General features: G+C 51.9%; 13 protein-coding genes across 13 annotated transcripts; 6 read left to right on the forward strand and 7 right to left on the reverse strand.

Annotated features, from left to right (window-relative positions):
• On the reverse strand, positions 1-1,393 carry AA0111_g12685 (hypothetical protein; the record flags this gene model as incomplete). The annotated part of the gene is made up of 2 exons (XM_028646695.1): positions 1-1,334; positions 1,391-1,393. Coding segments are annotated over 2 exons (1,337 nt in total), but the record flags the coding sequence as incomplete, so codon positions are not given.
• A 440-nt stretch (positions 1,394-1,833) lies between these two features.
• On the reverse strand, positions 1,834-5,562 carry AA0111_g12686 (Nucleoporin; the record flags this gene model as incomplete). Its single annotated transcript, XM_028646696.1, has 3 exons — positions 1,834-2,389; positions 2,456-2,756; positions 2,805-5,562. 3 exons carry the CDS (start codon positions 5,560-5,562, stop codon positions 1,834-1,836), a joined length of 3,615 nt encoding a protein of 1,204 aa, XP_028499707.1.
• A 395-nt stretch (positions 5,563-5,957) lies between these two features.
• On the reverse strand, positions 5,958-7,150 carry AA0111_g12687 (DNA repair protein; the record flags this gene model as incomplete). Its single annotated transcript, XM_028646697.1, has 4 exons — positions 5,958-6,778; positions 6,826-6,893; positions 6,943-7,022; positions 7,073-7,150. 4 exons carry the CDS (start codon positions 7,148-7,150, stop codon positions 5,958-5,960), a joined length of 1,047 nt encoding a protein of 348 aa, XP_028499708.1.
• Positions 7,151-7,450: 300 nt separating this feature from the next.
• Positions 7,451-8,462, reverse strand: AA0111_g12688 (hypothetical protein; the record flags this gene model as incomplete). The annotated part of the gene is made up of 3 exons (XM_028646698.1): positions 7,451-7,793; positions 7,849-8,072; positions 8,133-8,462. The coding sequence occupies 3 exons, from the start codon at positions 8,460-8,462 to the stop codon at positions 7,451-7,453; spliced, it is 897 nt and encodes a 298-aa protein (XP_028499710.1).
• A 390-nt stretch (positions 8,463-8,852) lies between these two features.
• On the forward strand, positions 8,853-9,566 carry AA0111_g12689 (hypothetical protein; the record flags this gene model as incomplete). The annotated part of the gene is made up of 1 exon (XM_028646699.1): positions 8,853-9,566. One exon carries the CDS (start codon positions 8,853-8,855, stop codon positions 9,564-9,566), a length of 714 nt encoding a protein of 237 aa, XP_028499711.1.
• Positions 9,567-10,082: 516 nt separating this feature from the next.
• AA0111_g12690 (hypothetical protein) lies at positions 10,083-11,438 on the forward strand (the record flags this gene model as incomplete). Its single annotated transcript, XM_028646701.1, has 2 exons — positions 10,083-10,676; positions 10,725-11,438. The coding sequence occupies 2 exons, from the start codon at positions 10,083-10,085 to the stop codon at positions 11,436-11,438; spliced, it is 1,308 nt and encodes a 435-aa protein (XP_028499699.1).
• A 1,014-nt stretch (positions 11,439-12,452) lies between these two features.
• AA0111_g12691 (hypothetical protein) lies at positions 12,453-14,068 on the forward strand (the record flags this gene model as incomplete). The annotated part of the gene is made up of 3 exons (XM_028646702.1): positions 12,453-12,627; positions 12,679-13,085; positions 13,136-14,068. The coding sequence occupies 3 exons, from the start codon at positions 12,453-12,455 to the stop codon at positions 14,066-14,068; spliced, it is 1,515 nt and encodes a 504-aa protein (XP_028499698.1).
• Positions 14,069-15,109: 1,041 nt separating this feature from the next.
• AA0111_g12692 (hypothetical protein) lies at positions 15,110-16,384 on the forward strand (the record flags this gene model as incomplete). Its single annotated transcript, XM_028646703.1, has 4 exons — positions 15,110-15,136; positions 15,181-15,496; positions 15,554-15,715; positions 15,765-16,384. The coding sequence occupies 4 exons, from the start codon at positions 15,110-15,112 to the stop codon at positions 16,382-16,384; spliced, it is 1,125 nt and encodes a 374-aa protein (XP_028499701.1).
• A 666-nt stretch (positions 16,385-17,050) lies between these two features.
• Positions 17,051-19,960, reverse strand: AA0111_g12693 (hypothetical protein; the record flags this gene model as incomplete). Its single annotated transcript, XM_028646704.1, has 3 exons — positions 17,051-17,682; positions 17,735-18,156; positions 18,210-19,960. 3 exons carry the CDS (start codon positions 19,958-19,960, stop codon positions 17,051-17,053), a joined length of 2,805 nt encoding a protein of 934 aa, XP_028499700.1.
• Positions 19,961-21,228: 1,268 nt separating this feature from the next.
• Positions 21,229-21,973, forward strand: AA0111_g12694 (hypothetical protein; the record flags this gene model as incomplete). The annotated part of the gene is made up of 2 exons (XM_028646705.1): positions 21,229-21,471; positions 21,587-21,973. 2 exons carry the CDS (start codon positions 21,229-21,231, stop codon positions 21,971-21,973), a joined length of 630 nt encoding a protein of 209 aa, XP_028499712.1.
• Positions 21,974-22,626: 653 nt separating this feature from the next.
• Positions 22,627-23,691, reverse strand: AA0111_g12695 (hypothetical protein; the record flags this gene model as incomplete). Its single annotated transcript, XM_028646706.1, has 1 exon — positions 22,627-23,691. The coding sequence occupies one exon, from the start codon at positions 23,689-23,691 to the stop codon at positions 22,627-22,629; it is 1,065 nt and encodes a 354-aa protein (XP_028499702.1).
• Positions 23,692-24,200: 509 nt separating this feature from the next.
• Positions 24,201-24,941, reverse strand: AA0111_g12696 (hypothetical protein; the record flags this gene model as incomplete). The annotated part of the gene is made up of 2 exons (XM_028646707.1): positions 24,201-24,647; positions 24,696-24,941. The coding sequence occupies 2 exons, from the start codon at positions 24,939-24,941 to the stop codon at positions 24,201-24,203; spliced, it is 693 nt and encodes a 230-aa protein (XP_028499704.1).
• Positions 24,942-26,194: 1,253 nt separating this feature from the next.
• On the forward strand, positions 26,195-27,282 carry AA0111_g12697 (Vacuolar protein sorting-associated protein 26; the record flags this gene model as incomplete). Its single annotated transcript, XM_028646708.1, has 4 exons — positions 26,195-26,411; positions 26,461-26,958; positions 27,007-27,123; positions 27,179-27,282. 4 exons carry the CDS (start codon positions 26,195-26,197, stop codon positions 27,280-27,282), a joined length of 936 nt encoding a protein of 311 aa, XP_028499703.1.
• Between the last annotated feature and the right edge of the window lie 332 nt (positions 27,283-27,614).

The raw sequence follows: 27,614 nt of genomic DNA on the forward strand, positions 1-27,614 counted from the left end.
TTAAACCTCTTCAAATCCCCCCCAGCCCTCCTAAACCTCTTCATCTCCCACTTCTTCTTCTTGTCAAACTCTTCGCCTGCCAGTCTCTTCCTCACGAGTGACTTTTCCTCCACTGTACCACCAGCAACAGTAGCATCGTGCAACACAGCCGCATCTTCCCAACTATACGAGAATTCCTTGATCAAAGGATGACTTTGGTTGTTGAGTTGGATAGCCGAAAAAGGGTTCTTGTGGGAGAATTTGAGCAGGTCGGGGGTTTCTGTTTGTTCTGTTACTACTACTGCTGTTGTTGACTCCGCCGCTGCCTTGGTCGTGGTCGTGGTCGTCGAGCTGAGCTTTAGGCCATGTGCGTCACGTTTCGACGTGACGGTAACGAACGGACCATCAGCGTCATCAACAATAGTAGTGTGCTTCTCCTCTTCCTTCTCGGGGAAAGGGTTCGGTATACCAGGCGACGTCGGCGTCGGGGTATGCGTACCACCAAAGACGCGTTTCGGAGCCGTATCGAGTCTCGCGAGCCCTTTGATGCCAAAAGCGTTATTCCCTTTACTCCTCGTCCTTGCATGATGATGACTACCACCTCCTCTTGCTGCTGTCTTGTCGCCCCCAGAGGGCGGTGGCGGTCCAGGTATCCAGTCTTCCTCTGCATCACTATTTTGCTCTCCCGGCATGCCGACACCCCCTCTCCGTCGCCTGTTTTCTTCATCTTCACTCGCTGGACGTTGCAACTTTGGTCCCGCGGGCGTCATCTTGACGCGCTCCTTCTCCTTGCCCTTGGACGTCGGTTTCGCGATACATTCCTCAGACGGCATCTCCTTGTCTTCGCCCCTCATTTGCGCTTGCCTGACCTCGTCGGCCATGTCCCGCGGCACAGCAGCATGAATATCCGTCATGAGCTTTGCCCTTCTACAGTAACCCTCCCAGTCCTCGACGGCCAATTTGCCCGCTGCTTCGTTGAGTGCACTCGCGGGATTCGGTTGGATGAGGAGACAGGATATCGTGACGAGCACGTCTCTCAGCTTTAAACTACTACTCCAATCCCGCTTCAGCGTCTCCACACACACGGCGCCCGTGGCCTCGTCGATGTTCGGATGCCATAGTCTGGTTCGGAATTGCGCCGTGGGCGGGGCTGCGGGGTATGTGGGTGGGATGTCGAGGTGTAGGCGCCATACACCGCCGGAATAAGGTGTTCCTACAGGGCCGGCGAGAAGGACGTCTAGAGAGGTGAGGTCTGCCGAGTCATCCGCGCCTGGAGGGAATAGGTAGTTGGGAGGAAGGCCGGCGGTGTGCAGGGAGCCGTGGTCGGCGGCGAGGCGGCGCAGTGACTTTGAGTTCTGAGTGTTTGTGTTAGTGGAGTGCGTGGGTACGCGATGGGACATGCGAGCATCACCATGACTATGTGCTGTAGTAGGAGTGCGTCTGTGTAGGTGAGAGAGAGAACAAGGCATTCATTGCGCTGCTGTACAGATCATCTGCCGTCTTTGGAGTGGTGAGCAGTGACGAGTCAGGCCTGCTGTCTTCCAGCGGTTGCCATGCACCCACACGTCGGTCGCGACGCCCCGCAATTCGCCGCCATCTGAGCGCGCCTTAGCGCGTCATTTCCACCTCCGGCCTCCTCACCCATCAATCTCGAGCCATGCATGATCAACATTTCAAACAGCTACTCTGCGTAAAGACATCTTGATCTCCATCATATTTGCTAGCTACAGTCATCCATCCAGAAAGAAGAAAAAAGTCCCTTTCAGATGCAGGTCACATATAGTCTTACATCCATCATTCCCTCTGATACTCCCTAACAAACGCCATGCTATAAACACCCAACACACCACACTCCTACAAGATATCCATCCCATCCTCGGTCTCCACAAAAGGAAACTGCCCACTCTCAATCGCCGCCACCCGATCCAACTCCTCCTGATACTCCTTCCTCAGCGTATCCAGCGTAACAATCTGCCTCTTGAGCAACTTCTTGCCCTGTCCAATCCCCCAGTTCAACCCCCCTCCTGCACCACTACTTTCCATCCTCTGCTCCGCCAAAATATACGCATCCTCCTTGCTCACCGCCGACAAAGTATTGATAATCATGAGGTAAATCTGCGCCAGGCTTTCATCAGCCGGGTCATGGATCTTGCTACTTGTTGTCTTGAGACGTTGCAGCCGCTCGTGCAGGATAGACGCTGCGCCGCGGAAGTTGTTTCGGCTGATGCGGAACGAGTAGAGGATTTGATGGTACGGCGGTCCGGAAGCAAGGTTGAGTGTCTTTTGGCAGAGAGAGGTGAGGATGGTGTCGACGGCGTCGGAGAGGCCGACGAACGGGAATGTGAGGAGGGTGGGAGTTTGCGAGGCTGTGACCATGGTTGTGATGAGAGTTTGAAGATCAGACGTTTTCCTGTGTGGGAACGGCAACAGTCAGTATAACAAGTCGGACAGTAGGTAAGACGGGTATTTGACGTACAAGGCTGTATCGCTATGCCTGATCAACGCAGAATATGCATCATGGAATCTAGCTGTTTGTATTGAAGCGGTGAAGAGCCGTTGAAGCAGGTCCGTCTTGAGCTCCTCATCTTCCTGGCCCATCAAACATCGCAGACCGAGTTTGGCAAAATCCGCGACGTAGGAATATGCCTTGGCCTTCTCGAACAGACCGATGACGTGACTGTAGTAGCGTGCTAGGCCTTCGGAAAACGAGTTTCGCTCGACTTCTGATACCAGGCCTGCTGTGTCTTCTTCCGAGACATCGAACATTGGACCGAGGGCTGTACAGGTTAGTGGTCTGTAGGCAAATTTGCATGTAGTAGACTTACCCATGGTATATGCAGGCTTTTGGAAGCACAAAGACGCCAGCGCACTCTCACCGAGTGCAAGGTGCATGCGCCCCTTCAGATAAGAGGCCCAATGACCTTCTGGAAGGAACTTGGAAAAGTCCATAGCGAGGTCGTACTCTTGCTGTGCTAGAAGGAACCCCATAATGTCCTCCACGACATTCTCAAAGTCGTGTTCCCTAAAGATGAAAGACAACCAGCCCCGGCTCCAGTGGGTGAGTAGACCCGCCTTCGTATCCTTTGGTAGTAAGACCTCAAAGGCGCGCAGTCCGTAAATGCCCTCGAGGACTGTCTGGGTAATAGGTAGCTTCTGGGTCTTGTACATCTCGCCCAACATGCGATACAGTTGCTCTGACGCTTGACCCGTCATAGACTGGTGAGCCCACACTGTGCGAGCTAACCAGGACACTACCATGCAATCCTTGTACCGAAGCAAAAGCTCTGCAAAGACTTCAGATGCATCCCACTCATCATGTGTTTCTCCCTCCAGCTCGATGAACATGAACAACAGCAGCACAAGCAAGTCCAATAGGGCATTGTGGTCATTCTCAAGCGTTTCCTTGGAGACTGAAGATAGCGCACTCAGCCCATATCTTGCGATTTGCTTTCTCGACTGAGGTCGGCCATCGTGTTCATAGTCCAGCTTCTTGATAGCTCGGAGAAATGTCTCGGTGCCCAAGTCCTTCACTTCCATACCAAGCTCTTCCACAAGGACGGTGACATCCTCGTCAGTGACATGCTGGGACAGTTCGCTGTTGACCTCGATCCATTCCATGCGATCCAAGATTGTGATGTTCCGGCTCTGTAGTAGGTCCATCTCCATGTGGCGTTGTACTTGTTGCTGGACAAAAGATGGCAGTCGTTGACGGAAGGAAGCTGCGGCGTTCAATAAACGTGCCACATCGCGAGACTCCGAAGTATCCAGGGTTTGCCGTAGGGGCTTGCTCAGCACGCGCTGGCTTGAGATGGCAGCTGCGTTGAGAGTAGTGACTTCTGACTCGCTGCAATTCCTAATCGCAGAGAGGTGGTCGCTCAACACTAGCCACGGCCGGTCGGTAGCTCGGTCGTAAACGAGTGATAGCGATTCTCCCCTTCGCTTATGTAGATCCTTTACCAGACTCCAGTAAGCCTGCCACTCTGCTATTATGGCTTTGCTGAGATCTTCTGTTTGCGGACTGTGCTCGACCGCGAGGGTGACAATAGTGGCGCTTAGACGCTCTTTCAAGCTGCCCCGATTCGACGATCGACTTGACCGCACCCGCTCTGAACCTCTTTTGCAGATGAGCAGCGCCGTCTCCAACGTCGCAATCGTGAACCGTCCGGGATAGAACAGGAAGTCAATCCATTGATCAGAGACCTCCTCGTCAGGCTCCAACTCTCGCTCGCTAGGATTCGCAGGATTCATCTTTAGTGCCTCGACGGTCAATGGGCCTGAATCAACAGACACCCAATCGCTCTTCCAAGTTTGTGTTCGTTGGTCGGCAAAATCAGTGAGGTCAAATTTCAATGAGTAGACTTTACTGCTCGGTCCTGACCTAGCGCGTATCCAGATCTCCGAGCCTCTCCACCCAGGTCCTGGAATTACGTGGAATTCCTCTAGTGTCCATACAGTCGTGTTCATCAGTTCGTCAATCGGCGGAATGAGCTCCGAGTCCTGCGCAGCATCGTAGAATCCATGGTCCTGGTCGTCCGCGTCCCGCACGCCCCAGAACTTGAATTGATGCTGCTTCGGAGAGTAGGTGACGATGTGATACTCTGCGCCTCCTGGCCCCCCAAGACCGTCCACGACAGTCATGAGCGTCGACTGCGAAGGTCCAATCGAGTATGAAGCTTGTGACTTTTCCAGTGCGAAGTCGTCGGCGCCCAAGAGGTCAATGTGAGCACCTGGCTTGCCTGACGCAATGTTCCACGCCCTTATCGAGTGATCCAAACATACTGAGAGGATGTGTTGCTTGTTCGGTGATATCGCGACCGCAGCGGCGGCTGATACAGCAAAGTCTGCGTTTTCAAACCGGACTGTGGGCTGCGCTTTCCATGACAGAAGACCGCGCACCGACCAGTTACTCTGCTGGTACCGCGCCCCGTCCCACGTGTTGTTGGCCTTGTCCCAAATCAGACGGCAGATGGCCCCATCATCAAGTGTTACGAGTAGCTCCTCTGCGCTTTCGGCGACCAATCTGTAGGGTATGCGCCCGCTGAAGAGGGCCGGCTCGAACCTCTTGCACCACGTCTCGGGTTCCTGCTCCGAGGCTGCGGGAGTGGAGAAGAAGTCGCGGTGTAGAGTCATGGTATAGAGCTCGTTGTTCGTCGTGATTACGAAGACGCTCAATGCGTCTCTGTCAGCGGGCTCAGCGAAGGCGACGCAAAAGGGTCGAATCTCGGCGGGGAACTGGAAGAGGAGCGTGAGGTTGGCCTCGAACTTGTCGGCAAAGTCGTGGTCCAAGTCGGTGGACTGTATCTCCAACATCTTTCTGTTGTCCAGCACTCGCCAGAGGAAGCTTCGCGGGTATGCATGGTGTTGCCGAAAGAACATGGATCCATCCGTGGCTAGATGACGCCTCGTGAAGGCCTCCTCATCTTTGTCTGCATAGTGCTCTGTGATAAGACTGCGCTTCACCGTGCCTCGGACCCCGAAAGGAGCGTGTGTTGGTATCGAAAATACGATTGTCGAGCCAGGATAGGCGGGTTCGATGTTCAATCGCGCCTCTTTGTAGAGACATGTGCCTCCGGTTTGAACCATGGCGATCGCATGCGAAAGGGTCCCGACTGTCGTCGCAGGAGTCGAAGAATTGTAGCGCGCGTTGGGTTGGAGTTGCAGCTGTCGGCGCGAAGGTAAAGCTCACAAAAACAGTCGCCGCGGTGCATGCACGAAGCTGTCTGGCGCACGCGTGCACGGACGCGGCTTTGTCCTTCACCGCAGATCACCTTGACGTTTCTTGCAGGGGGGCTCGCATCACGCAGCACGCGAGAGAAGTGGACAACCATGATGTGCTTCGGTTCAAGTTTTGTATTAGGATATCATACGCATTGCATAAACATAAATCGTCCACGACCAAACACATCTAGATCGTCACCGCCCCATAACGCCTTGCACCGGCAATGCGAATCGGGGCCGAAGCCCCTCCATCAGCCTCATCACCTATTGGCCCTCTCCTCGAGGTCCTTCTCCTTGGGATCGCCAATGCCGTCTTCGTTGATGGCGAACAGGCAATCGCTCTCTGGCAGACATGGGCTGTCGTAGATCTTGCAAACACGCGTTTCTCCCCTGCCCTTCCTCAAGCTGAGGCGCGTCGTACTTGCGTGCGCAATGATGTTTCCTCCGATAGGTTTCTTCGGATCTGGGTTGAACATGGCACTTGGCCCACCATCCACTTGTGCAACGACTTGGTTGGTGATTACGACGGCAATACCAAACTCATCCGCAAGCCGTTGTAGCGTGCGCATGAACTTGGCCAAATGTGTTTGCCTAGCCGAAAGCTCTCCACGCCCTGCAAAATCCGTTCGATATAGTGCGGTGGCAGAGTCGACGACGAGCAATGAGAATCGTGTCTCCGTCATCATCTGGGCGGCCTGGTTGAGAAGCTCCAGCTGGTGATCAGAGTTGTATGCGCGCGCGTAAGCAACATTGTCTAGAACTTCTTCTCCTGAAAGTCCGAATCGATTTGCCACAGCCAAACATCGTACTGGTCGGAAGGTGCCCTCAGTGTCGATGTATAGGCATTTGCCCTCACCACCGCCCATGTCGAACGGCAGCTGGCAGGTAACGGCAAGTGTATGACAAATCTGACTCTTTCCCGTTCGAAACTCGCCAAAGATCTCTGTGATCGAGCCAGTCTCAATTCCACCTGCCAGAAGAGTGTCCAGTTGCTTTGAGCCGGTTGTAATCGAAATCAGTTCGCTGCGGCGTGAGTGCATCTCGGTAGCCGTGGTGAAGCCCATAGGGACAAGTTTGGAGGCTGTTCAAGTAAGCAACAGGCAATATAGCGGCGTCGTTGCTGCTTACCCTCTGCAAGTAGTTTTGAGGCCTTTTGTTCTGAGATGCCCTTTATTTGCTCGAGCGCTCGCCGTGGCCTGTCTGTTGTTAGTGGCGGGGCCAATCTACACACAGTGGCTGACATACGTATAGGCAATTGACTCTACGGTATTGAAGCCGCCCTCAACAATCAATTTGATGTCGCGTGCAGTCAATCCATTGACTCCCTGAGGTCTCGTCAATGTCCGCTGCGCGTACTAAGTTAAGTAAAGCATACCTCAAGCGCAGACACCGGAGTGGGGGCACCAGGGCCACCCATGCTGCTATCATCGAACTGCTCTTCTTCGGCACTCATTTTGGCGGATATGGGACGGTAAAAAAGTGTGAATTAGTCGTTGTACTGGAGTCGAGTGTGAAGTGTTCAAGAAAGAGAGATGAGTGGCGAACGGGCATCTAGATCAGGCGCGTCTTGCTAGCGCCAAACGCGTTCTCACATGACGCTGATAAATCGCCACAAGGCAGGCGCTCAGGCTCCCAAGGTCATGTCCGACGTCACTCCGCAACACCAAAGACGCTTCACGCACTGACACTTCGGGTGTATTTGCAGTCACATGTTCATTCCTTTCTATTTCATGGTATCATTGTACGTAAAGACCTACTCGTCATCGCCAAAGAAGACCTTGACCGGTAGCCAGGCGTCACCACAAACCTTGAAGCGCTCAGGCAGCGAGCTAATCTCCTTCATCTCCTCATCAGTCAGCTCCCAGCCGTCAAGCTGGAAGTTGCCCTGGATGCGGGATGCTGTGACGGACTTGGGGATGACGCTGGAGCCACGCTGCAGACCCCACATGAGCAAGACTTGCTGGACAGACTTGCCCTTGTTGTCGGCGAGCTTCTTGAGCTTCTCGTTCTTGTAAAGAGGTGAGTCGGTTGATCCGAGGCAGGAGTAGGCGGTGGCGTGGATGCCCTTCTCCTTGAGGTAATCGAGGAGCTTGGGGCTGGTCTCACTGTCAGTTTACACATACATGAGTGAGCTGCCAACACATGACTTACGAGGGGTTGTTGGGGTGGAGCTCGATCTGGTTGACGGCAGGTGTGGTCTTGAAGCGAGAATCGGCAAACAGCTTCTCGAGGTTCTTGATGGCGAAGTTGGAAACACCAATGTTCTTTACGCGGCCAGACTCGGGGAGCTTTTGCATCTCCGCCCAGGTGTCCTTGAAGTCCCAGTCGGGGTAGTGCTTCTTAAGATCATCGGGGTCGGTGGAAGAAGGCCAGTGCTGTCACCGCGTCAGTGTTTAGTCCAATCGGGGAGTATACCTTGATGTTGAGCAACTTACCATGAGGTAAAGGTCAACGTAGTCGAGACCAAGACTGTTCAGAGAGCTGGTAATGCCCTCTTCAACGCGCTTGTGCCATGGGTTGTCAAGCTTGGTGGTAACCCAGATCTCCTCACGGGGTACACCAGAGTCTTTGATACCCTCGCCGACCTCCTTCTCGTTGCCGTAGGCAAGCGCGGTGTCGATGTGGCGGTATCCTCCCTGGAGGGCAGCCTTGACGGCCTCGCGAACCTCACCAGGCTTTGACTGCCATGTGCCGAGACCGACAGCGGGAATCTTTGCGCCAGTGTTGAGCGTGAAGTGCTCCTTGGTCCAGTTCTTGGGTGCCATTCTTGCTAGGGTACGAATCATAAATTGTAAGGTAAAGTTTGGGATGTAGGAAATTTGAAAGAAGGCAGGAATGGCAAACTTTTGAAGGGTGATCTGGAGGGGCAGTGCCGACGCGTTGTGTACCCCTCCTACGTCAGGGCCATCCTTCATCCAACACGTTGGTATCTGTACCGAGCAACTTTAAGCACCGGCATAAAACCTCCACGTATCAGGACGCGATTTGCCCGCGGGTGAGGTTAAACGGGTGGGGGGTGGAGCGCTACCCACCTGGCGCTAGAACCCAAAAGGAAGTCGGAACAGTACCATTTTTTGGCGTTCTGCCGTTGAACATTCCCGCTTCCACTGCACCGCCATCAGCAACCTGCGCTAGCCGTATAAGTGTGGACCGCAATGTCTTCAGGATTCGTCAGTGGCGGCAAGGCTGGTGAGGAAGTTGAACGCGATGATGAGTGGAAAAAGGCCCAGCAAGAGATTGAGGATGCGAGACGCGCCAAAGCCGACCTAGCGAAGCAGCAAGACGGGAAAAGTCTTTTCGAGGTTTTGCAAGCCAACAAAGACAAGAAGCAAGCTGAGTTTGAAGAGAAAGCGCGGTACAAGCTGCATGTTGCTCTGGACGACGAAGAAGCCGACTACCTGGATTCAGTCTTGGAAAAGAAGCGCCAGGAAGAAGCCAATGTAAAGAAAGAAACCTTTGAACAATTAGATTTGTTCCGCAGACAGCGCGAAGAAGCCGAGAGGAAGGCTCGGGGTCTCGAAGAAGAGAGCACAGAAACACCTCAAGAGGAGGATGCCGGCCAATGGGCGGCAGTTGGACGAAAGAGGAAAAAGGGTACTGAAGCTGGTCTCCTAAAGGGCGTAAAGCTTAGGAAATCGAGCTCCATGCCTGAAGAGAAGAGCAGCACCAACGGAGTAAAGGCTACGAAGCAGTCTACTCCGGATGTCAAAACGAACACACCTTCTACTACGGGCGGCGGTAACGGCGTAAAGAGTCCCGCGACATCATCCGTAAACGCGACAAAGCCACCAGCAGGGCCACCTTCCTCCAAGCTCGTAAACACGCTTTCGCTTGGGTTAGGCTATGCATCTTCGGATGATGAAGATTGAGTCTCTATCGAAGGCTAGATGTCATTCTCGAAACGAGCGTAGCCCACCTCAACCAGAGTGTTTGTCTGGAAGGGACCTTGCAATTCCTGCGCGACACGAAAACAGTCGCGATTACGCAGGTACTGGCGTACGAAAACTGAGAAGCTTCATTTTGGCCGATCCCAACATGTTGAAACATGAAAAACTACGTGTAATGCGTCTATGTCAGCGCTTGGCACCCTTACGGTATGCAGCTATATGTTTACCAGGACGACATCCTGGGCGTTGGGCATCACTTCACAACACGCGACGTGATGATGTCATTGGCCAGCCGCCTGGGTGACGCTTACCTGTTCCTAGCGACATTCCGCGACACCAGTTTCCGCCGGAACTGACAATCAACTATCCATATCATCAATCAACGTTCATTCTCAAACTGTTCCCAACTCGTCAAGAATGTATTCGTGACCTTGCTGACATAAAACAACGCAACTAACAATCTGGCATCGCGATCTGAATGTGCAACGTCGCAACAACATGGCACACCAACCCACCAACCACGAAGATTCACCGCTTCTCCATGACAACAATAGCTCTCCAGGAGACAACGAGACTACTCGCAATGTCGATGAAAAGATGGACACGCGCCCGATGTTGAAGATTGCGGCAGCAATGTACTCCTTCACCACACTCGGCCTCTTCAACTCCTCAATCGGCACCGTCCTCCCTCTCCTCTCCTCCTACTACCATCTCACCGACCTCCAAGTATCTTGCATATTTCTCGTCCCGCCCATCGGCTACGTTGTAGCAGCACAGTGTAGCGATACTGTGCATCACCGCTTTGGCCAACGAGGAATCGCAGTTGCAGCGCCTTTGTTACAAATCCTGGCTACGACGATGGTAGCAACGCATCCGGGGTTTGGGTGGGTGCTGGTTGCCTTTATGTTCCAGGGGCTGGGAACGGGGCTGCTGGATGGGAGTTGGTGTGCGTGGGCGGGGAGTATGGAGAAGGCGAATACTGTGAGCGGGCTGTTGCATGGGAGTTATAGTGTTGGTGGGGCCATGGGTCCATTTATCGTTACTATTTTGACCACCAGGCACTTTCCGTGGTGGACTTGGTATGCTATCTTGGTGAGTTCCTGAATCCAAGGTCTTCACTTCCTTGACTAATGGTTGTAGGCTGGAGCATGCGCTCTCTCTTTCTTGGTCTTGGTCACGGCATTCCGTAACGAAACCGCATCCGTCTACCGCGAAAGCAAGCAGTCGAAAATCAACGATTCCAAGATCGACGTCAAGGCCGTGTTCAGATACCGAGCTACTTGGTTCTGCGCAGCGTACTTTCTCACTTACGTTGGTATCGAGACAGCGATCTCGGGGTGGATCGTCTCATTCATGCTGCGCAGCCGTCACTCAACCGCTTACGTCGCTGGTCTGTCTTCTACGGGGTACTGGATTGGCATGGCTGTTGGACGACTCACGTTAGGTTTTGCAACAGATAGAATGGGGGTGCGGCGCGCGACTGGTTTGTACTTTGTTCTCGCTATTGGGATAGATGTTCTCTTCGCTGCTCTGTCGTCTGCAGCTGCTTCTGTGGCGCTGATGACAACGCTAGGGTTTATCATGGGTCCGATGTTTCCGTCAGGGGTTGTTGTGCTTACACGGTTGTTGCCGGCAGAGTTGCATGTTGCCGCTGTTTCCTTTGTGGCTTCTCTAGGTCAGGTTGGAGCAGCGCTTTCACCGTTTGCTATCGGTGCCGTTATCGACGGCATGGGTATTGGTGTCTTCCGGTTCGCGATAATTATCGAGACTGTGTTGGCGTTGCTGGTATGGGTTGCTTTTGCAAGGCTGCGTCCCGCCTTGCAAGCTGTATCTACTGCGCGCCATGAGGACTGAGACTATGGGACGACTGCAGCGTTATGAAGCTATTGATCACCGTGTCAACATATTGCTGTTCAGATGTAAGAGTGACAGCCAGACTAACTTCAGCTTTGACCTCTCGTTATAGTCTGCTACAGAGATCTGACATGGTCATATCAATACATCTTCGGTATGGTAATTGGTATGGTTTCAGAGTAACTTTTTTGTTACGAACGACTCAGAAAAAAACGCGATGCGTCATATTTGCTTCCCAGATGAACTACCTAGGCATGCAAACAAGTCTTCAAGTTGTATTGATCTTATCAATTCCCAACCGATCTTAAGATAATGCAAAGTTACTTACTGTAAGCAAAAAGAACGCGTTTTGCAGTGCTTGAAAAACGCTATATAGATATTTTGTAAAGGTTACAAACAAGGTCGGCGAAATCACATAACGCGAGGATGAAGTGACAACTGGAGAATCGCACCCCCACTACAGTCCCGAGTCGTGGTCAACCGAACCCAGGGTCTCAACCGATGGGGCGGCCGCGAGATGAAGCGGTGGGGACCTCGCCCGAAGGATGAGGGGCGTTTTGGCGCTAGTAGCCTGGCTAATCCGCGCCGCACCACGCGTACTTTGTACGGCAGACCGTTCCTTCATCCTTGCATCCCAAGGTTTGATAATAACTCGAGACTGTTCTCATCGCTGCGCTGTAACAACCCCATGGAAACTATTATTCGTGTACCTTGATGGGTGTATTGCAGACGCAAATATCACACCCACGTTGTATGTACGAGCGGTACGACTTCTTCGCTTGCGATCCATCGCATAGTTCGCAAGCCGAACATGCAGACGATCCTTCCTGTGTCCTGAATTGGTAACAGCTCCGGTAAATGGGAGACCTAGGTGCACTAGACCGACATGCTTTCAGATGGAGTCGAGCCGCGGAGGCAATAGTTTATATCCGTCCGATATTCTTCATAAACGTTAGCATCCGCCCGTCTATCTCGTTCGTACTTAGCTATTGGCATCATCTCCCTAGATTCAACATGGTACTTTTAGCAGGTGTTGCGGCTCTTCTCTTTGCCGCACCGTCAATTGCGACGGGAGCAGCCAAGAGCCTCTTCGGTGGTGAGAAAGTCGCCTGCTCGAAATTGAAGGCCAAATACCCTGAAAGCACCTTTCTACCTGGAACTCCGGGCTACTCCTATGAGACACAAGAGCGTATGTGTTTACAATCGAGACGCAAGCGCAATATTTGCTAACAACCCACAGCCTATTGGTCAGCCACAGTCTACAGCAGTCCTGCGTGCGTCTTCGTTCCTCAAAATGCCCAACAAGTTTCGTACGCGGTCACTACCATGACACTCACCCTCTCAAAATTCGCTATGCGAGGAGGAGGACATATGCCAATACCTGGCTACAACGGAATCGATAGCTCCGGTGTGTTGCTGTCTTCGTCCAACTTGACGACCTTGTCTCTTTCGACAGACAAGTCTATCGTCTCCGTTGGTCCCGGAAATAGGTGGAGGGACGTCTACGCTTATCTCAAACCATCTGGACTCGCGGCTGTTGGAGGTCGTGTGGGCCACGTGGGTGTTCCTGGTCTGCTACTCGGTGGGGGAATTTCCTTCTACTCTTCGGAGTATGGGTTTGCTTCGGACAACGTTCAGAAGTATCAAGTAAGTTGTCACTATCTCTCTTGAGCTTAGCTCTGAGCTGACAACGATAGTGCGTGTTGTCCAGCGGTCTGATCATTGAAGCAACAGCGACGAACAGATACTCCGATCTTTTCTGGGCCTTGAGGGGAGGCGGAAACTCCTTCTGTATCGTCACACGATTCGATCTACGACCAGTAGAGGGTAGCGATGTTCACGTTGGCATCGGGCAATTTGATCAGTCGCAATCGAAAGGCTACCTGGACGGTGTTTACAACTTTGGACAATACGGCGGCATAGATCCCAAAGCTGCCATCATTCCTACGATCCTTACCTTCCCTGCGGCGAACATGACGGTTTATGCGGCTGCTAAGTTCTACCATTCCACTACTGACAACCCAGAAGTGTTTGAGAACTTCACTGCGCCGAAGCTCACCCCTGTCGCCGATTCATATGCACTGCAACCGCTTTCAGACTACATCTCAGCTACAGACGCTCTTCAACCATTAGGGCTACGCCAGGAGTTCCGCACCCTTTCGTCTGTCGTCGATCGAGCCGCTGTTCAGCTCATTCACGACACCTTCATCTCGGGCGTCAATGCCAAGCTGCCCAACGTTGCCAACCTCCAGGCTTCAATAACCTTTCAGCCTGTTACCAAGGCATTTTTGTCGCACAGTGCTAAGACTGGTGGTAACCCTCAAGGCGTGGATGTCTCCAAGGCACCTTTCTTCTGGATGGTGGAGAACTTCACTTGGACGTCAGCAAGCGATGATGTCAAGGTACGCGCTGCTGCTGATGAGATTACAGCAAGCATCAACAGCTTGCTCAAGGCAAAATCATGGAGCGCTGATTACCTGTACATGAATGATGCTGGAAAAGGGCAGCCCATTTTCCAAAGCTATCCGGCTGCCAACTTGAGAAGGCTAAAGACTATTCGTACAAAGTACGATCCTCTTCGGGTATATACCAACCTGATGCCTGGTGGCTGGAAAGTCGCCGATGCATGATTGATCAATTCGGATGCGCTATTTACAGTGTTTAGATCCTTTTGCTACGCACATTGACCAATAAACATCGTTTAGTCCCTACCAACGCGAGAAAAACGTCTTCTTTATGATCCTCCTTCTTATAACCGTGCTCACAGATCAAGATCGTATGCCCTTTAAGATTCATATCGTCTTTTATCTGCTTGTATCGCGCCTCATTACCAACCTAAACATGTTTCCCTCGATCGCGCGAGTTATTGTGTCATTAGCAGACATGTATTCGTTCGGAAGTTCGGTGTACCGATGGCGGGCACGAATTAAGTGTGCCTCACCTTTGCCGCGTGGATGAAAAGCTTGAACGCGAAGGAAGGGGCAGCGTAACCGAGCCGTGTCCAAAGGATTGGTCCAGCCTCCCGGGAACCTTGAATTGCGTCCCGCGAAAGTGGAAATCAGTTGTTGTATCGGAGCTATGACTCCAATGAGCAACCCCCGGCAGCGATAAGATGATGTCTCATTCTCGGTTCCGTTGATTTGTCGACAGCTCCCTGGACCTGTTAGTCTAAGTTCTAATTTCTACGCGCCTCCTGGTATTCCTTCCATCGCCACTATCGCCTTTAACATTTATTGTTACTCCTTACGAGTGAAGGGAGCTGGGCAAAGCAGGGCAGTTGGATTCACGATGCCTGACGGCTTGTTGCATACATTTTTCCAATACTTCTAACATTTTGAACTAGGCCGTCATCTATCCATCTAAGTCATCCTGTTGCGTGTATGCATGTTGGAAGGATTGCGCCGTAATTTTACCGTCTCCTGTTTGAACCGTTGTAGTTCCATGTCTGGACGGCATCGAGGCCTTCTGCGGGGGAATCTATAGTGGCTGCCAAACACATGTGGACTTGAGACTTGAAGGGCTGACATGTATCCTGCGGCGGGACTACGGTACTTACCGTTCCATAGGATCTAGTTCACATGTCCCTGCCGTAGATAAATGTCTCTTAAGAGTTGATCGTGCCAGTCGCGGTGTCATCCATTCCACTCCGTCAATAACAAGTAGCAGCCAAAATGACGTTGAACTACACTGAACTTTTGGTAAGTTGAACATCAATACACGATACATTTTTAACATGATACAGACGTTGATATGGTGTCTGTGGGGTGCGTCATTCGTCTTAACTGCTCTGAGAGGTTTTCTACGATGGAAGTCCCAACACCGGCTGTTCGCCGACGATCACTTCGTCTTCTTTGGCTTGCTATCTTTAACGGCTCTCTCTGTGGTCATCACACGATTGCTACCGCAGTTCTTCCTCGCCCAAGAATACTCAAAAGCAGCTATAGCAGATCCAACTACCCCAATGCCATTACCACCAGATGAGTTCGTCGAAAGGACACGCACTGCACTCAAACTCATGTTTAGTCAGATGCTTTTGTTTTGGACAACCCTATGGGCTGGTAGGTTGAGATTGCTTGGACGCGGCCGAGGAATCTTATGCTGATATATGTCTCTAGCCAAATTCTCCATACTATTCTTCTTTAGACGTTTAGTCATTGGACTGCCCATATACATGCGCGCTTGGTGGGTGTGTTTTGTATCAGTGCTACTCCTCTACCTCGCATCAATCGCCTCAAACTTCCTGACCTGCCGGCCATTATCCAAGTACTGGAGCGCAAGTCAGTATCTCATCTCAACAGTTTCTATGTGACTTTCTGACTTATATAGCTGGGTGTAGCGATCCAGAGGATCTCATCCGAGCCGACGCCTCCATCAAATTCGCAACAAGCGCAGACGTCGTTGCTGACGCTCTCATCATGCTTCTCCCTCTGAACCTGTTGCGCAAATTACAAGTTTCAGCCCAGCAGAAGTTCGGACTCGCTGTCATCTTCTCACTCGGTACCATCATCATCGCCTTCGCGTTCGCACGGCTTGCGCAAGTCACAAAGGCTACTTCGAATCCCGACCCGGCCGCACTTGCTGATGGACCTGTGCTACTGAGTATGTGGAGCCACATCGAGTCATCCGTATCTGTTATAGTCGCTACACTGCCGGCGTTCAGATACCTATTGAATGGAAACATAGGGCGCACTCGACCAAGTCCATCTGCACCACCAGTATATGGTTCTGCAGAGGCAAGTGCGTCAGGGCCGCAAAGCAAGGCCCGCCGTATGTTCAGTGGACATAGGTGGAGCCATAGTACAGGCCTAAGATTGCCGAGTAGTGAACAAGGTAGAAAAGGAAGTGACGATTGGGGCAGTGAGACCGAGTTGAGACCTATGGCTGGTACCGAGAAACAGGTAGACTTCACTATCGAAAGAGAGTTGGCGATACCACAGCAGCATTAGCATTAATAACCAACTCTTCAGGGGCTACTGGGTCAAACTTGGTGGACCTGAAGATCGAGATTTGATGTCAGATGCTTCATTCATAATATAATTTACGTTATGAAATGCTTTCTGGTATCTGCAGAGACGCAAAAGCGTTTGAGAACTTATTCGGGACTGAGAAACCACTGCGTTCAGTTCCAAATAATGGAGAGCTGCGCTGTAAGAAAGATGACTAGTATCATCAAGAAATTTGGCGATTGGCGTGCGACGGATCCACCCAAAATCGGAGTTTGGTGCGGCCACCATGCCAAAACATTGACTTATTCAGCCAAAACCCTCTCAGGACGCCTCATCGACCCGCTGCTCGAAGCATGCTTCGCATCTCCATGTGGAGCACTGTTCCGTTGCTGCAACATCGAGACGCAACATCGTGTCCCCAAGACTACTGTGAAAAGCCGGTAAAACGTATCCAGGTGGGCTCCAGTGCTCGTTACCTCAAACAAAGGAAAAGCTTGAAAGGCAAAAGGATAACAAGCCCTGTCTTACAGCCTATATTAGCCTCTAACAAGAATACCCAAGATGATTAACAGCATTGTAGAGTTCTAGATTCTCTATCTATATCTACATAGCTCTTAACATGCTTTGTCGTAGTGGGACAAGTGCTGAGCCCTATTGGACTAGGCTCTAATAATCTCGAGTTCCAAATTCTGTGAGCTCATCGTAGCCTATCCACGAATTGATATAACCGAGGTCGCCCATGGGTAAAAGCGAATGATCATTTTCTGCTTCTTGTTGCTGCTGCAATTGTTGTTGTGGTTGTTGCTGCTGTTGTAGCAGCCAAAGATTATCAGTGCTAGGCATAAATGATTGGGGGACGGATGACGGTATTTGCGGCAGCAGTCGGTTTTGCACTTCGGCTGGTGTGAATGTAGAATGCTGAAAGTTTACTGGATTCCGAACAGATGGAGGAACTTCCATTGGTATCGGAGCTGGTGCCAGTGCTGGTGTCGTAGGTGCCGGAGTAAGATAAGTTGAATCTGGTGCACGCTCACAACTCTCCGGTGGGGAAATTCTCTGCCTTTTCCGTGGATTTCTGGTAGAATTCTGAGCAGTCCGGCGTCTATTGTTTGCTTGATTGAGACCTAGCATCTCTAGAGTATTGAGGAACACGCGGCCCAGAGCGGTACGCTGGTCGTTGTCGAGTTTAGAGAGGCGTTCGTCCTGGTTGAGGTTGCACATGAACATGAGGCGAGCGTCAGCCCTGGGTTTTTCTCCAAGACTCAATTCAAGTCCTAACGGCTGTTGTGCTGGAAGGACTAGAGTAGATATAAGATTTTGAAGGCCCCAAGAATACGACACAGGACTTACATGGATTTCTCGGAAGCTCGTCGTCAGGCCGCAACTTCTTGAAGATAAAATACCACTTCCACAGTTCAGACCTAGCGGTCTTCTCACTTGCGTTAGACCCGTTTATGTAAAGCGAAACATTGCTGTCCACTCGTTGCTCCAACAGCGTCATAGTGTCGTCATCGTGAAGGGCTGGCGGCTTACCACCCTTTGTCTCCTTTTCGATACGTTTCCTGAGAACTTCGATGGCTTTCTTACACTCGCGAGATATCCCGAGTCTGTTGGGTATCCTATTTAATTCCTCCAGCTCTAAGGGGATCAATTTTCGACAAGTTCCATGGTGTTCTTCCAAAAGTTCTTCGGTAAGAAACAAACGTTTACACCGCTGGCACGCATCAGATAGCCGATGATTCAGACCTTCATCCTTGCCCCAAGCATGATCACTATTGAATCAATGAGCGTCTATGAATGACAAAGGCTTCGTGGTTCAACTTACCACCACAAGTATCGTGTTTTACACGAGCTCGAGACATGCTTCGCATTACAAGCTATGCCAGCGGCAGAATACCAGCAGATGAGGGGAAGAGGCCGGGGGACGGCGACCTTTGCCCCAAACCCCTCCTTGGTTCCAAGAACTGGATTGCTACCATTATCTGGGAACCCTGTCCCAGCACTTGGTGGGGTATATCCGTTTCCTTGAGGGTCAGTTCCTCCAGAAAGACTAGATGCAGATGACGACGCAGGAGTATCGCTCGTCGTACCACTGGTAGTGCTTCCGCTTTCTGGGGAGTCGCTGCACGGGGGAGAAGTATTTTCGTCATAACCGCGGATATACGGGAGGAAGGAGAGTAGTGCATCGTGTTGAGAGTAGTTCCATGTAATGATGTTATCCCACTCGTAGTCGCTGTCGTCTCCTTCCTCACTTGAGAAAGCCTCAGAGCAGTGGGATGCATCATCGTCAGAATTCACCCTTTTCTTACTGACTCTTGCCTTGTCCGGTCCATCGGTAGTATTATATCCTTGATAGTTCATCAGCTTGGCCTTGTCTTTGCTGCTAGGATGGACCAAGTTTTTGTGAGTTGAAGATCTAAGAATAGTGCGCGGGTCAGATTTGGTGACATCGTCTAGACAGGGCTGAAACTGCGTGGTACCGCTGCTAGTAAGAAGGGTCTGTGACTTGGGTCGCGGTGTATTGTACGTATCAATGTCTGTGTATGTTGCAAGTTCATGGAGTTCGCGTCTAAGACGTAACCTAAGATTAGCCAAGCGACAACTCAATCGCTGGGTTGTGAGGCCAGCAGCAGTAGCCAGCCCTATCTTCTCGTCCATAGTAGGATATGGGCAGGCAGGATGCTCATAAAGCCATTTTCTGACAGGGTCGACCTTTTCGTGCTTTGGAACGATTACGGGAATGGCCATTTCTTTGGGGTCCGTAGAGATACGCGTGGTATCCAAGATGCCCTCGCTGTCGTTTTCTTCATCGCTTGAGTCGACCAAAACCCCCGAGTAGTGAGATGCATCGTCGTCAGGATTCTTCCGTTTCTTACTGAATGCTGCCTCAATCTCACTGACTTCTGCCTTAATCTCACTGGCTTCTGCCTTAATCTCACTGAATTCTGCCTCAATCTTACTGAATTCTGCCTTAATCTTACTGGGTTCTACTTTGATCAATTCGTGGAAATGATCAGATTTTCGATGACCCATTAGCTTCGCCTCGTCTTTGCTGCTGGAATGAGCCAAGTCCTTGGAAGGCGAAAACGTAAGAAAAGTGAGCTCGTCGGTCTCGGTCTCGGAGTCCTCGATGGTTGTAATAGGTTGCTGATCCATGACTGCGTCCATGTTATCGTGTTTCATGGCCGAGCTGAGCAGGCGACGACGGACCTTGAGAATTTGTCGAAGCGACGGTTGCGGCGGAAGTTGCAGCTGCTCGGATCGCAGCTCTGGCTCAGATATCTTGATATCGCCTAGAGAGGGCTCCAATTGCGTGGTACCGCTGTCGGTAGGAAGGGTCTGTGACTTGTCGTACACATCAATGTTGATGTTTGTTGCGACTCCATGGGTTTTGATTACCAACGGAATACGAAACCCTTGAGTGGACTGAGAACTCAATGTTGATAGGCAGAATTCCAATCTGTGTATTAGACTGATAGGAACAGGTATTCCGCCCCAGTCGTTCTTGCTTAAGTGCAAAGGCGAGGTATCACGTAGAGGGACCTCGCGGGGATTACTCTGCGTTGACTTTGCCATTCTGTCATTTTGAGCTTTAGCTGAGGAACAGCTTCCTTCTTTCTGACTACGCTTTGCTTTGTCGCGATAGAAGTGATGATTCGTGCGTTCATGATTGCGTAAGTTGCCAGAACGGGTGTAGGATGTGCCGCAGATATGGCAACGGTAGCGTTTATCTCTTAGTCTAGAGGTTCTGCTTCTGGTTACTGGACCTTTTATATCCGAGGATCCCACATCGAAAGGGTACATCCCATGCAGGTAATTCCCTCTGAAGAACTCTGTTCTGGAATCGGATGGTAGTGACATCTCCATAATTTTCAGCCAAAAATACTTGTAAAGGCTACGTGGGATATATGGGAAACGATTGTAGCCAAGTCGGTTTAATGAACGATCCAGGCTCGTCAATAGCGCGGTTCGCAACGGCGGGGGACTACACGTCGGATTCGTGGGACAAGGTGGCTTTCTGTGAGGGCACAGGCAGTGAGACCTATTCGTCTCACTTATGCCGCATTAGCAACTCAGTTGACAGTCTCTGGCCACGGTGGTCCCGTTGGAAGAGATAGACCGGAATCTGAAATACAGGCAGCGGAAAGCACAAACGTGGAGGACAATTCAAGACTGAAGCGTCGACGATGAGTAGACAAGAAAGGTTGGACAGTTAGGCGTCGATCGACAGAGCGGCGATTTCGCACTCGGCCCTGGGTCAGGTAGGGATAGGGGATGTGGCATGGTGAGGACGCGCGAGGGAAACCGGGAGCATAAGAGGGAAGAGGACGCTACGCTCAACAGGCGCGACAAACACCAGGCGCGAAGTTTCGCGGTTGGCGGGCATTGGTTGAGACGGATATGTCACAATCGTACTCGAGCCACACGTGGCTCAGCTCTACCCCCTTTGCCCGCATGACGTTTCAGGGATCAGCCACACAATCCCCGCTTACACACACGCTTCCGCGACACTTCGCGCCTGCCTTTGCGTTGCTCGAGCTCTCGGTGCTCCTTCATCTCGTCTTCGGTTCATCCCAAGTCTCGCGCGTCGTCTAAACGTGAACTAATGCCACCGTCTTCGCGCCCCGTCCTGCTCGCGTTCGTTCGTTTACATCTATCCTCGCGAGGGCTTCATCCCAACACCACGAAACGTCGCGAGCCATGTGAATATGCATAAAAACACGGTGACAGGACCATGGTTCTGCGTCCTGTCAAACCACCTTTCTTCTATTGCCTATCATTAGCTGTTAGAAAAAAATACATCGCCTTCATGATCGCACTTCTTCGTGATTTCCACGTCCCTCATGGCATCGTCTTTCTCATCCTCGTCTGTAGGCCAAGGACCGAACCAACGCCAGTCCGAACATTTCGAGTGGCTCATTGTCACCGAGAAAAAGCGCGGCCATGTTGTGTACAGCGTCGAGATGCATCATCGCATGACCGGGACCACCGCTGTGCACGCCATTAGAAAGGCTTTCAAAGACACTAAACCGAGCAACCCATGGTTCCACTCTCGTGCTCAGCTCGAAGATGTTGTTCTGTCGTCCGTAAGTCTGCTACTCGTTCGCACTTTACTAATACTCCGACCACCTAAAACCGTCTCTTTTGGTCTACAACCAGTCTTCCACAACCTACCTACAGACCCCTGACTGTCTACCCCAGTTCACTGTCAACCCTGATCCAGAAGCTCAAGACTACCCTCGCGCCGTCATCCTCAAATCCAGCACCCCACTCCTTGAGCTCACCGAAGCCTTCCATACCCCCTCTCTTCTCAACGGCACCGGCGCCACTCTCATCCGCGAGAACTCGCAATTTAACCCCGCAAACGGCAAGAGCCTCATCGACGGCCACTACCACGCCATTCTGATCAAGACTAAAGCCAGTCGCTGGCTCATCGCGGCAGGAGTGGCCGGTACCATTGTCGTTGAGGCGGTGATTGGGTCTGTCGTTGGGTACATGGTTGGGAATGCTGAATTGGGAGTCGCGGCTGGGGCGACTGCTATCGCTGTTTTCGCCTTCATTCAGGGCTGCTTGTTGTTTTTGAAATAGGTGAGGTGGCGTGAGCTTTGTGTGGTCATAGTACAAGTTAGATCAGCACCAACGATGCTGTACGGATCGGTAATAAACTCGTTGACGTCGTATGATTCGTACTGCCCTGGTGAGTTGACCCGTGGGTAACAATAACCCTGTCGAGCTTCTATGCTAGCTTTATAATACTCTAGTAGTTCTATTTCTCTTGCTTGTACTTCGCGAAATTATTACAACCTCTAGCTATTGTTTGCGCCACGCTAAGTAGTGCGCTACAAGGACGATTAATAACTTGATTAAGAAATTCGGCAAATAGCTCAACGTGCGACGGTTCCACATAAAATCGGCGTTTGGTGCGTTACCCGCATATTTCGCGGACGGGTTATACGTCCTTTTCTGGAGCCCCAAGTGGGGCGAGAGTCCCGAAGTCCCATGGCACCGGTATCAGTAATCACACACGTGCACACACGCCCACTAGACGACCGACGAAGTTTGAACAAGGAAGATCTTTCCGACAAGCTACAACAAATAAATCTGATGAGGGTGAAAATCATTAACTGCAAGCTCGACTAAATGTTCCAAAGTCTTTGGGTTGGGCGATTTCTCTCTACGAATTCATATCTTGCTCAAGAATATGCTCCTAATGAATCCCACAATATTATTCAATGCGAATTCTACTCCGACACCCTGAAATGTGTCTGAACAACCTTTTTACCGTCACGGTATCTGTCCAACAGCTCATTGACCTTATCCGCATCCAGCCCGTTAATGACTTCATATTTCAGCGGCACCACACTCCCATCCTGCAGGTACCCTTCCAGCCTCTCCCAAAAGGGGCGTACGGTATCTGGCTTCAACTGCGAGATGCCCAGCACATTCTTCAACTCATATCCGGCATTCTTCTCCCCAACAATCTTGGTCTCGTCGACACTTCCCACCGAAGAACGCAAGCGCGCGAGCTTTCCCCTCTGGGAAGAAGACAAGGCACTAATACCGACATGTTGTGCCTCGGGCAGATTGATGGCGTCGAAAACATAGACCAGGTCGTCGCCGACGACTTGTCTGATGCGATGGATGACGGCGGCATCGCCACCGTGTCGGTCCAAAACGACTGTCGCACCCCACTTCTTTAGCTCCTCTTCCTCTCCCCCAACAACGACGATTCGTCCTATGCCCGCCATCTTTGCAAATTGCACGCCGAATCTACCACAGTTAGTTCCGCCGCCTACAATAAGAAGTGTAGTTGCTGCATAATCAAACGACGATGTGCTGTTGCTCCAAGGGGCCGGAATACCCAGGCCACTGGTTGGGTCAAACAGGCTTATAAGTGCAGCAAGAGCGTTTGTAGGAAGTGTAGCAGCGTCGTGATCAGAAAACGGATGCGGTATCTTTGCCGTAAAATCTTCCTCAAGGACAGCAAATTGCTGTAGTGCTTTTTGCTCGTAGGCCAATTGACTCTGGCTCACCACTCTGTCGCCCACGCTGAACCTGGTGACTTGCTCTCCAATCGCCGTCACGACTCCCGTGATGTCGTTGCCGATGATGGCGGGTAGCTTGTCTTTTATAAGCAGCCCTGCGTCCCGCGACTTCTGGTCGTGAGGGTTGAGGCCGGCTACTGTGATGCGGATCTGGACTTGTTTGGGTCCTGGGCGCGGGATGGGCCAGGATGATGTTGAGGTTATGCGTCCGCCAATGCTGGACACGATGAGCGCTGTTTGGGTAGTGGAAGGAGAAGACATGGTTGGACGTCTTGCAAATAGGTAGGAAATGGCAGTCAAGAATAAGATGAAGAGGAGAGTATGGTTTCTTGTGAATCCCGCTTGTAGCATCGTGATCTGTTTAGAGAATGAATGGGATCGCTTCTTTATACTCGATCCAGCTGATGTTTAGAAAGACGCCCGGCGTGAAGGGGTGTTGGATTGCTAAGCACGCTTGATTACGTGTTCGAGCTAAACAACACACGATACTCGGCACGATTGTTAATCAACGAAACAATCAAAGAACGGTGAAGAACCTGAATTTCCCATAATGAATCAAAAGAAAAATTCATCTTCGCTAACCAATGTATGCTGGCTCGTCTCGCGAGGGTATAGTGATATGACAAACGCCATAGGAAAGAAAGACAAAGATGCGACCCACGCTTCGCACATCGGCGCAACTCGCCAAACATTGCGTCCGAACATCTAAGCGAAGGAAGAGGATAGTTCGCGATGAGAAATCAGAGCCGGCTGATTCTGCGGGCGGAACGCTATTGCGCCAGGACCTTGTCGACAGCAGCTCCAGCCAGGATCTGAACGTCTTGTATGCTTCCCTTGACGTCGATGATCTCGACATCCTTCAGCTGCTTGCACTCGGTCTCGTCAGGCTCCTCAAGCGAAGCGAACTGGCTCTCGACCATGGAGTCCTTCATATAGTGGCCTTTTCTGGCGCGGACGCGGGCGATGAGGGTCTCCAGATCGGAGCGGAGATAGACAAAGTGTACATTGGCATTTGGGTCTTCGTCGTAGAGTCTGGCTGTGCGGATGACGTCGCGGTACTTCTTCTTGAGCGCACTGCAAGTGACGACAACACCCTTGGCCCCGTCCTTGAGCTTCATGATAGCTTGGTCTCGTAGCAGAATGAGCCAGTCCCAACGGTCTTCGTCGTTTAGAGGGATGCCGGCGGCCATCTTGTCGATGTTTGCTTTTGGGTGAAACTAAGAAGACGTCAGTACATGGTCAATGCGGGATGGGGTTTGACTAACCTCGTCGCCCTCGATGTAGTCGAATCCATAACGATCTGAGAGGTGCTTGGCAACAGTGCTCTTGCCGCATCCTGCTGGGCCAGTGACTATGAGAATGTGGTGATGGGTTGAGATTGTCATTTTGTCCGTCTCGGTAGCGTTCAGGACGGACATTGACTTTGGTGAGCCGGTATTGGAAGCAGGCGGAGAAGGCGGTGATGCATATTGTATGGGCTTTGGCTGCGATGGATCCACGGTTTGCATCATGGTTGTAGAAGCGATTGAGTGAACCGGTTTGCGGAGATGAGTGTTTGTAGAACGTTTTGGGGGGGTTTTTGTATGACGCTAGTGATTGAGTTGGGCTCACAAGTACGTTGGGATGGGTGTTCGGCTGGGTTAATATACGATATTGCGATACGGGTGAAACGAGATGTATGTATGCAGGCGGTAAGCAACCCCGACGTTTGCTGGGGCGTGGTGCATTTAAGGCGTCACACCTGGGGAACACGTCTGGAAATTTCTCCCGCAAGCCATGACGGCAACGGCAAGGGTGGGATGCGATGGAACTTGTCGATATTCTGGGAGCCAAGGCACGATGGCACGCTCCAGAAGGGAAACAGCGAATAACAAGCAGAGGCGTGCAGCTAGCCTCAGTAACAGGCCCAGCCGGCTGTAACAGCCGCGAAGCCGGGCCTGGAGAGGATGAACTTCGGCGTTTGAAAGTGGACCTGTCGCGTGTGGGATGACGAGTAGCGCATCTGCCGCCCCGCATGCCGACCCCAGTCCTTTCTCAGGTACTTATGCATCCCACACGCCAATGGTCACGACGTGCCACGGCAGGATTGAGCTTGAGGCGTCAGGCAACTGCATGGCGCTGTGGTGAGCAGGCTGCGCGTCGGCCAGGTTTCGTTCGCAAAAAAATAAATCTTCAGCTCACCGCTTTGACTCGCGGTACGAAGCTGTTTGATAATGGCGCGTGGGGGTTAGGCAAGGAATCTGAAAGGACTTCGGGCCGGTGAGGATCGAGGCTGCGAACAATGTTTGGGGCGGGATCCGGCAGATGCACGGAGTGGGTGCTGGGCGTGTGTGGTGCAGACATGGGCATGTACATCCGATCAGTCAGTCACGACGCGCATGCATCCGATCAGTCACGACGCGCATGTATCCGATCAGTCACAACGCGTTCGTCCTGTGCAGGTGGTCATGTCCGCCCACTTCGGAACGGCAATGTGGAGGACCATGTGACGACAAACATGTAGTGAGACGTGACGTGGATCCAGTCAAGAGGAAACAAGGATGGGTGTCGATATGACGAGGGCGTTGATGATGGGGAGGAATCGGGGGGAGGCGGGGCAGGCTGGCGTTCACGTGACGGGCTCAACGGGGACAAGCGCGTCATCAGCTCCTGCGACGGCATCTGGGGCGCAGCTCTCCACGACCATCCGAAGACGCGCCAACACACTGGGACATCTCGCGCATCGGGATAATTCGCCAACACATCGGGCTATCTCGTCGCCAGCATGTCGTACTTCTTCTCCACCCCCGTCGACATCGACATTGTGCTCGAGGACCTCGACGACCGCTCTGCCGTGGATGTGAAGCTGGACAAGAACCGCAAAGAAAAGGTGCCACTGTATCTGGATGGCGAATCTGTCAAGGGCCAGGTCACGGTAAGACCCAAGGATGGCAAGCGGCTGGAACACACGGGCATCAAGGTGCAATTCATCGGTACCATTGGTAGGCGCTAACCCTGCGACAACTTGAATACAGCTGACATATGCGCCAGAGATGTTCTTCGATCGCGGAAACCACTACGAGTTCCTCTCCCTTGGCCAGGAACTAGCAGCCCCCGGCGAGCTCCAGCACCCGCAGACGTTCGACTTCAACTTCAAGAACGTGGAGAAACAGTACGAATCATACAATGGCATCAACGTCAAGCTGCGCTACTTTGTGCGCGTCACGGTATCGCGGAGGATGGCAGACGTGGTCAGGGAGAAGGACCTCTGGGTCTACTCGTACCGCATCCCGCCCGAGACCAACAGCTCCATCAAGATGGACGTCGGCATCGAGGACTGTCTACACATTGAATTCGAATACAGCAAGTCAAAGTACCACTTGAAGGATGTCATTGTCGGCAGGATATACTTCTTGCTCGTCCGGCTGAAGATCAAGCACATGGAGCTGTCCATCATACGGAGAGAGACAACGGGAGCTGCCCCCAACCAATACAACGAGAGCGAGACGCTAGTGCGCTTTGAGATCATGGATGGCTCGCCCTCGCGAGGTACCCACAGCCACGCATCTGCAGTGAGCATGACTGACAAGACTCCAGGTGAAACCATACCCATCAGGTTGTTCCTTGGTGGCTTCGACCTGACACCCACCTTCCGCGAAGTCAACAAGAAGTATTCCACTCGCTACTACTTGAGTTTGGTACTCATCGACGAAGGCATGGCGCACCCACACACATGCACAACTGTGACTGACTGACTGACTCTTCGTAGACGCGCGCCGATATTTCAAGCAGTCCGAAATTGTTTTGTTCCGACAAGCACCCGAAGGCCTGACGTTGGCCCAGGAGCAGAACAAGCTGATGGCAGTATCATGAGCATCCGAATCAACGTGACCAGCAGGAACACTTGCGAGTTGGAGTCGTTGGACGGGGCTTTGGCTAGAGGATTTCTATCCAACGACCTCGAGAAAGCTCGGGCCTCTAATTTGAGCCCGATATGTACTACCACACCGTGGCGGCGGCGGGAGCTTACGCAGCCACTGGAGCTCTTGTAGCGCATGGATGTTGCATGTGTAAGTACAGCAATGTAGCAGCCCAAGGATGGTAATGTCTCAGGATAATCATCGGGTAAACTTAGTAATGTTGGCCGAGTCTCCACATAACGAAGAAATAGCGCGTGCGCCTGCATGATCGTGGTGACAAGGCGA

The sequence above is a fragment of the Alternaria arborescens genome (genome assembly GCF_004154835.1).
Source record: "Alternaria arborescens strain FERA 675 chromosome Unknown contig_97, whole genome shotgun sequence".
Lineage (NCBI taxonomy): Eukaryota > Fungi > Ascomycota > Dothideomycetes > Pleosporales > Pleosporaceae > Alternaria > Alternaria arborescens.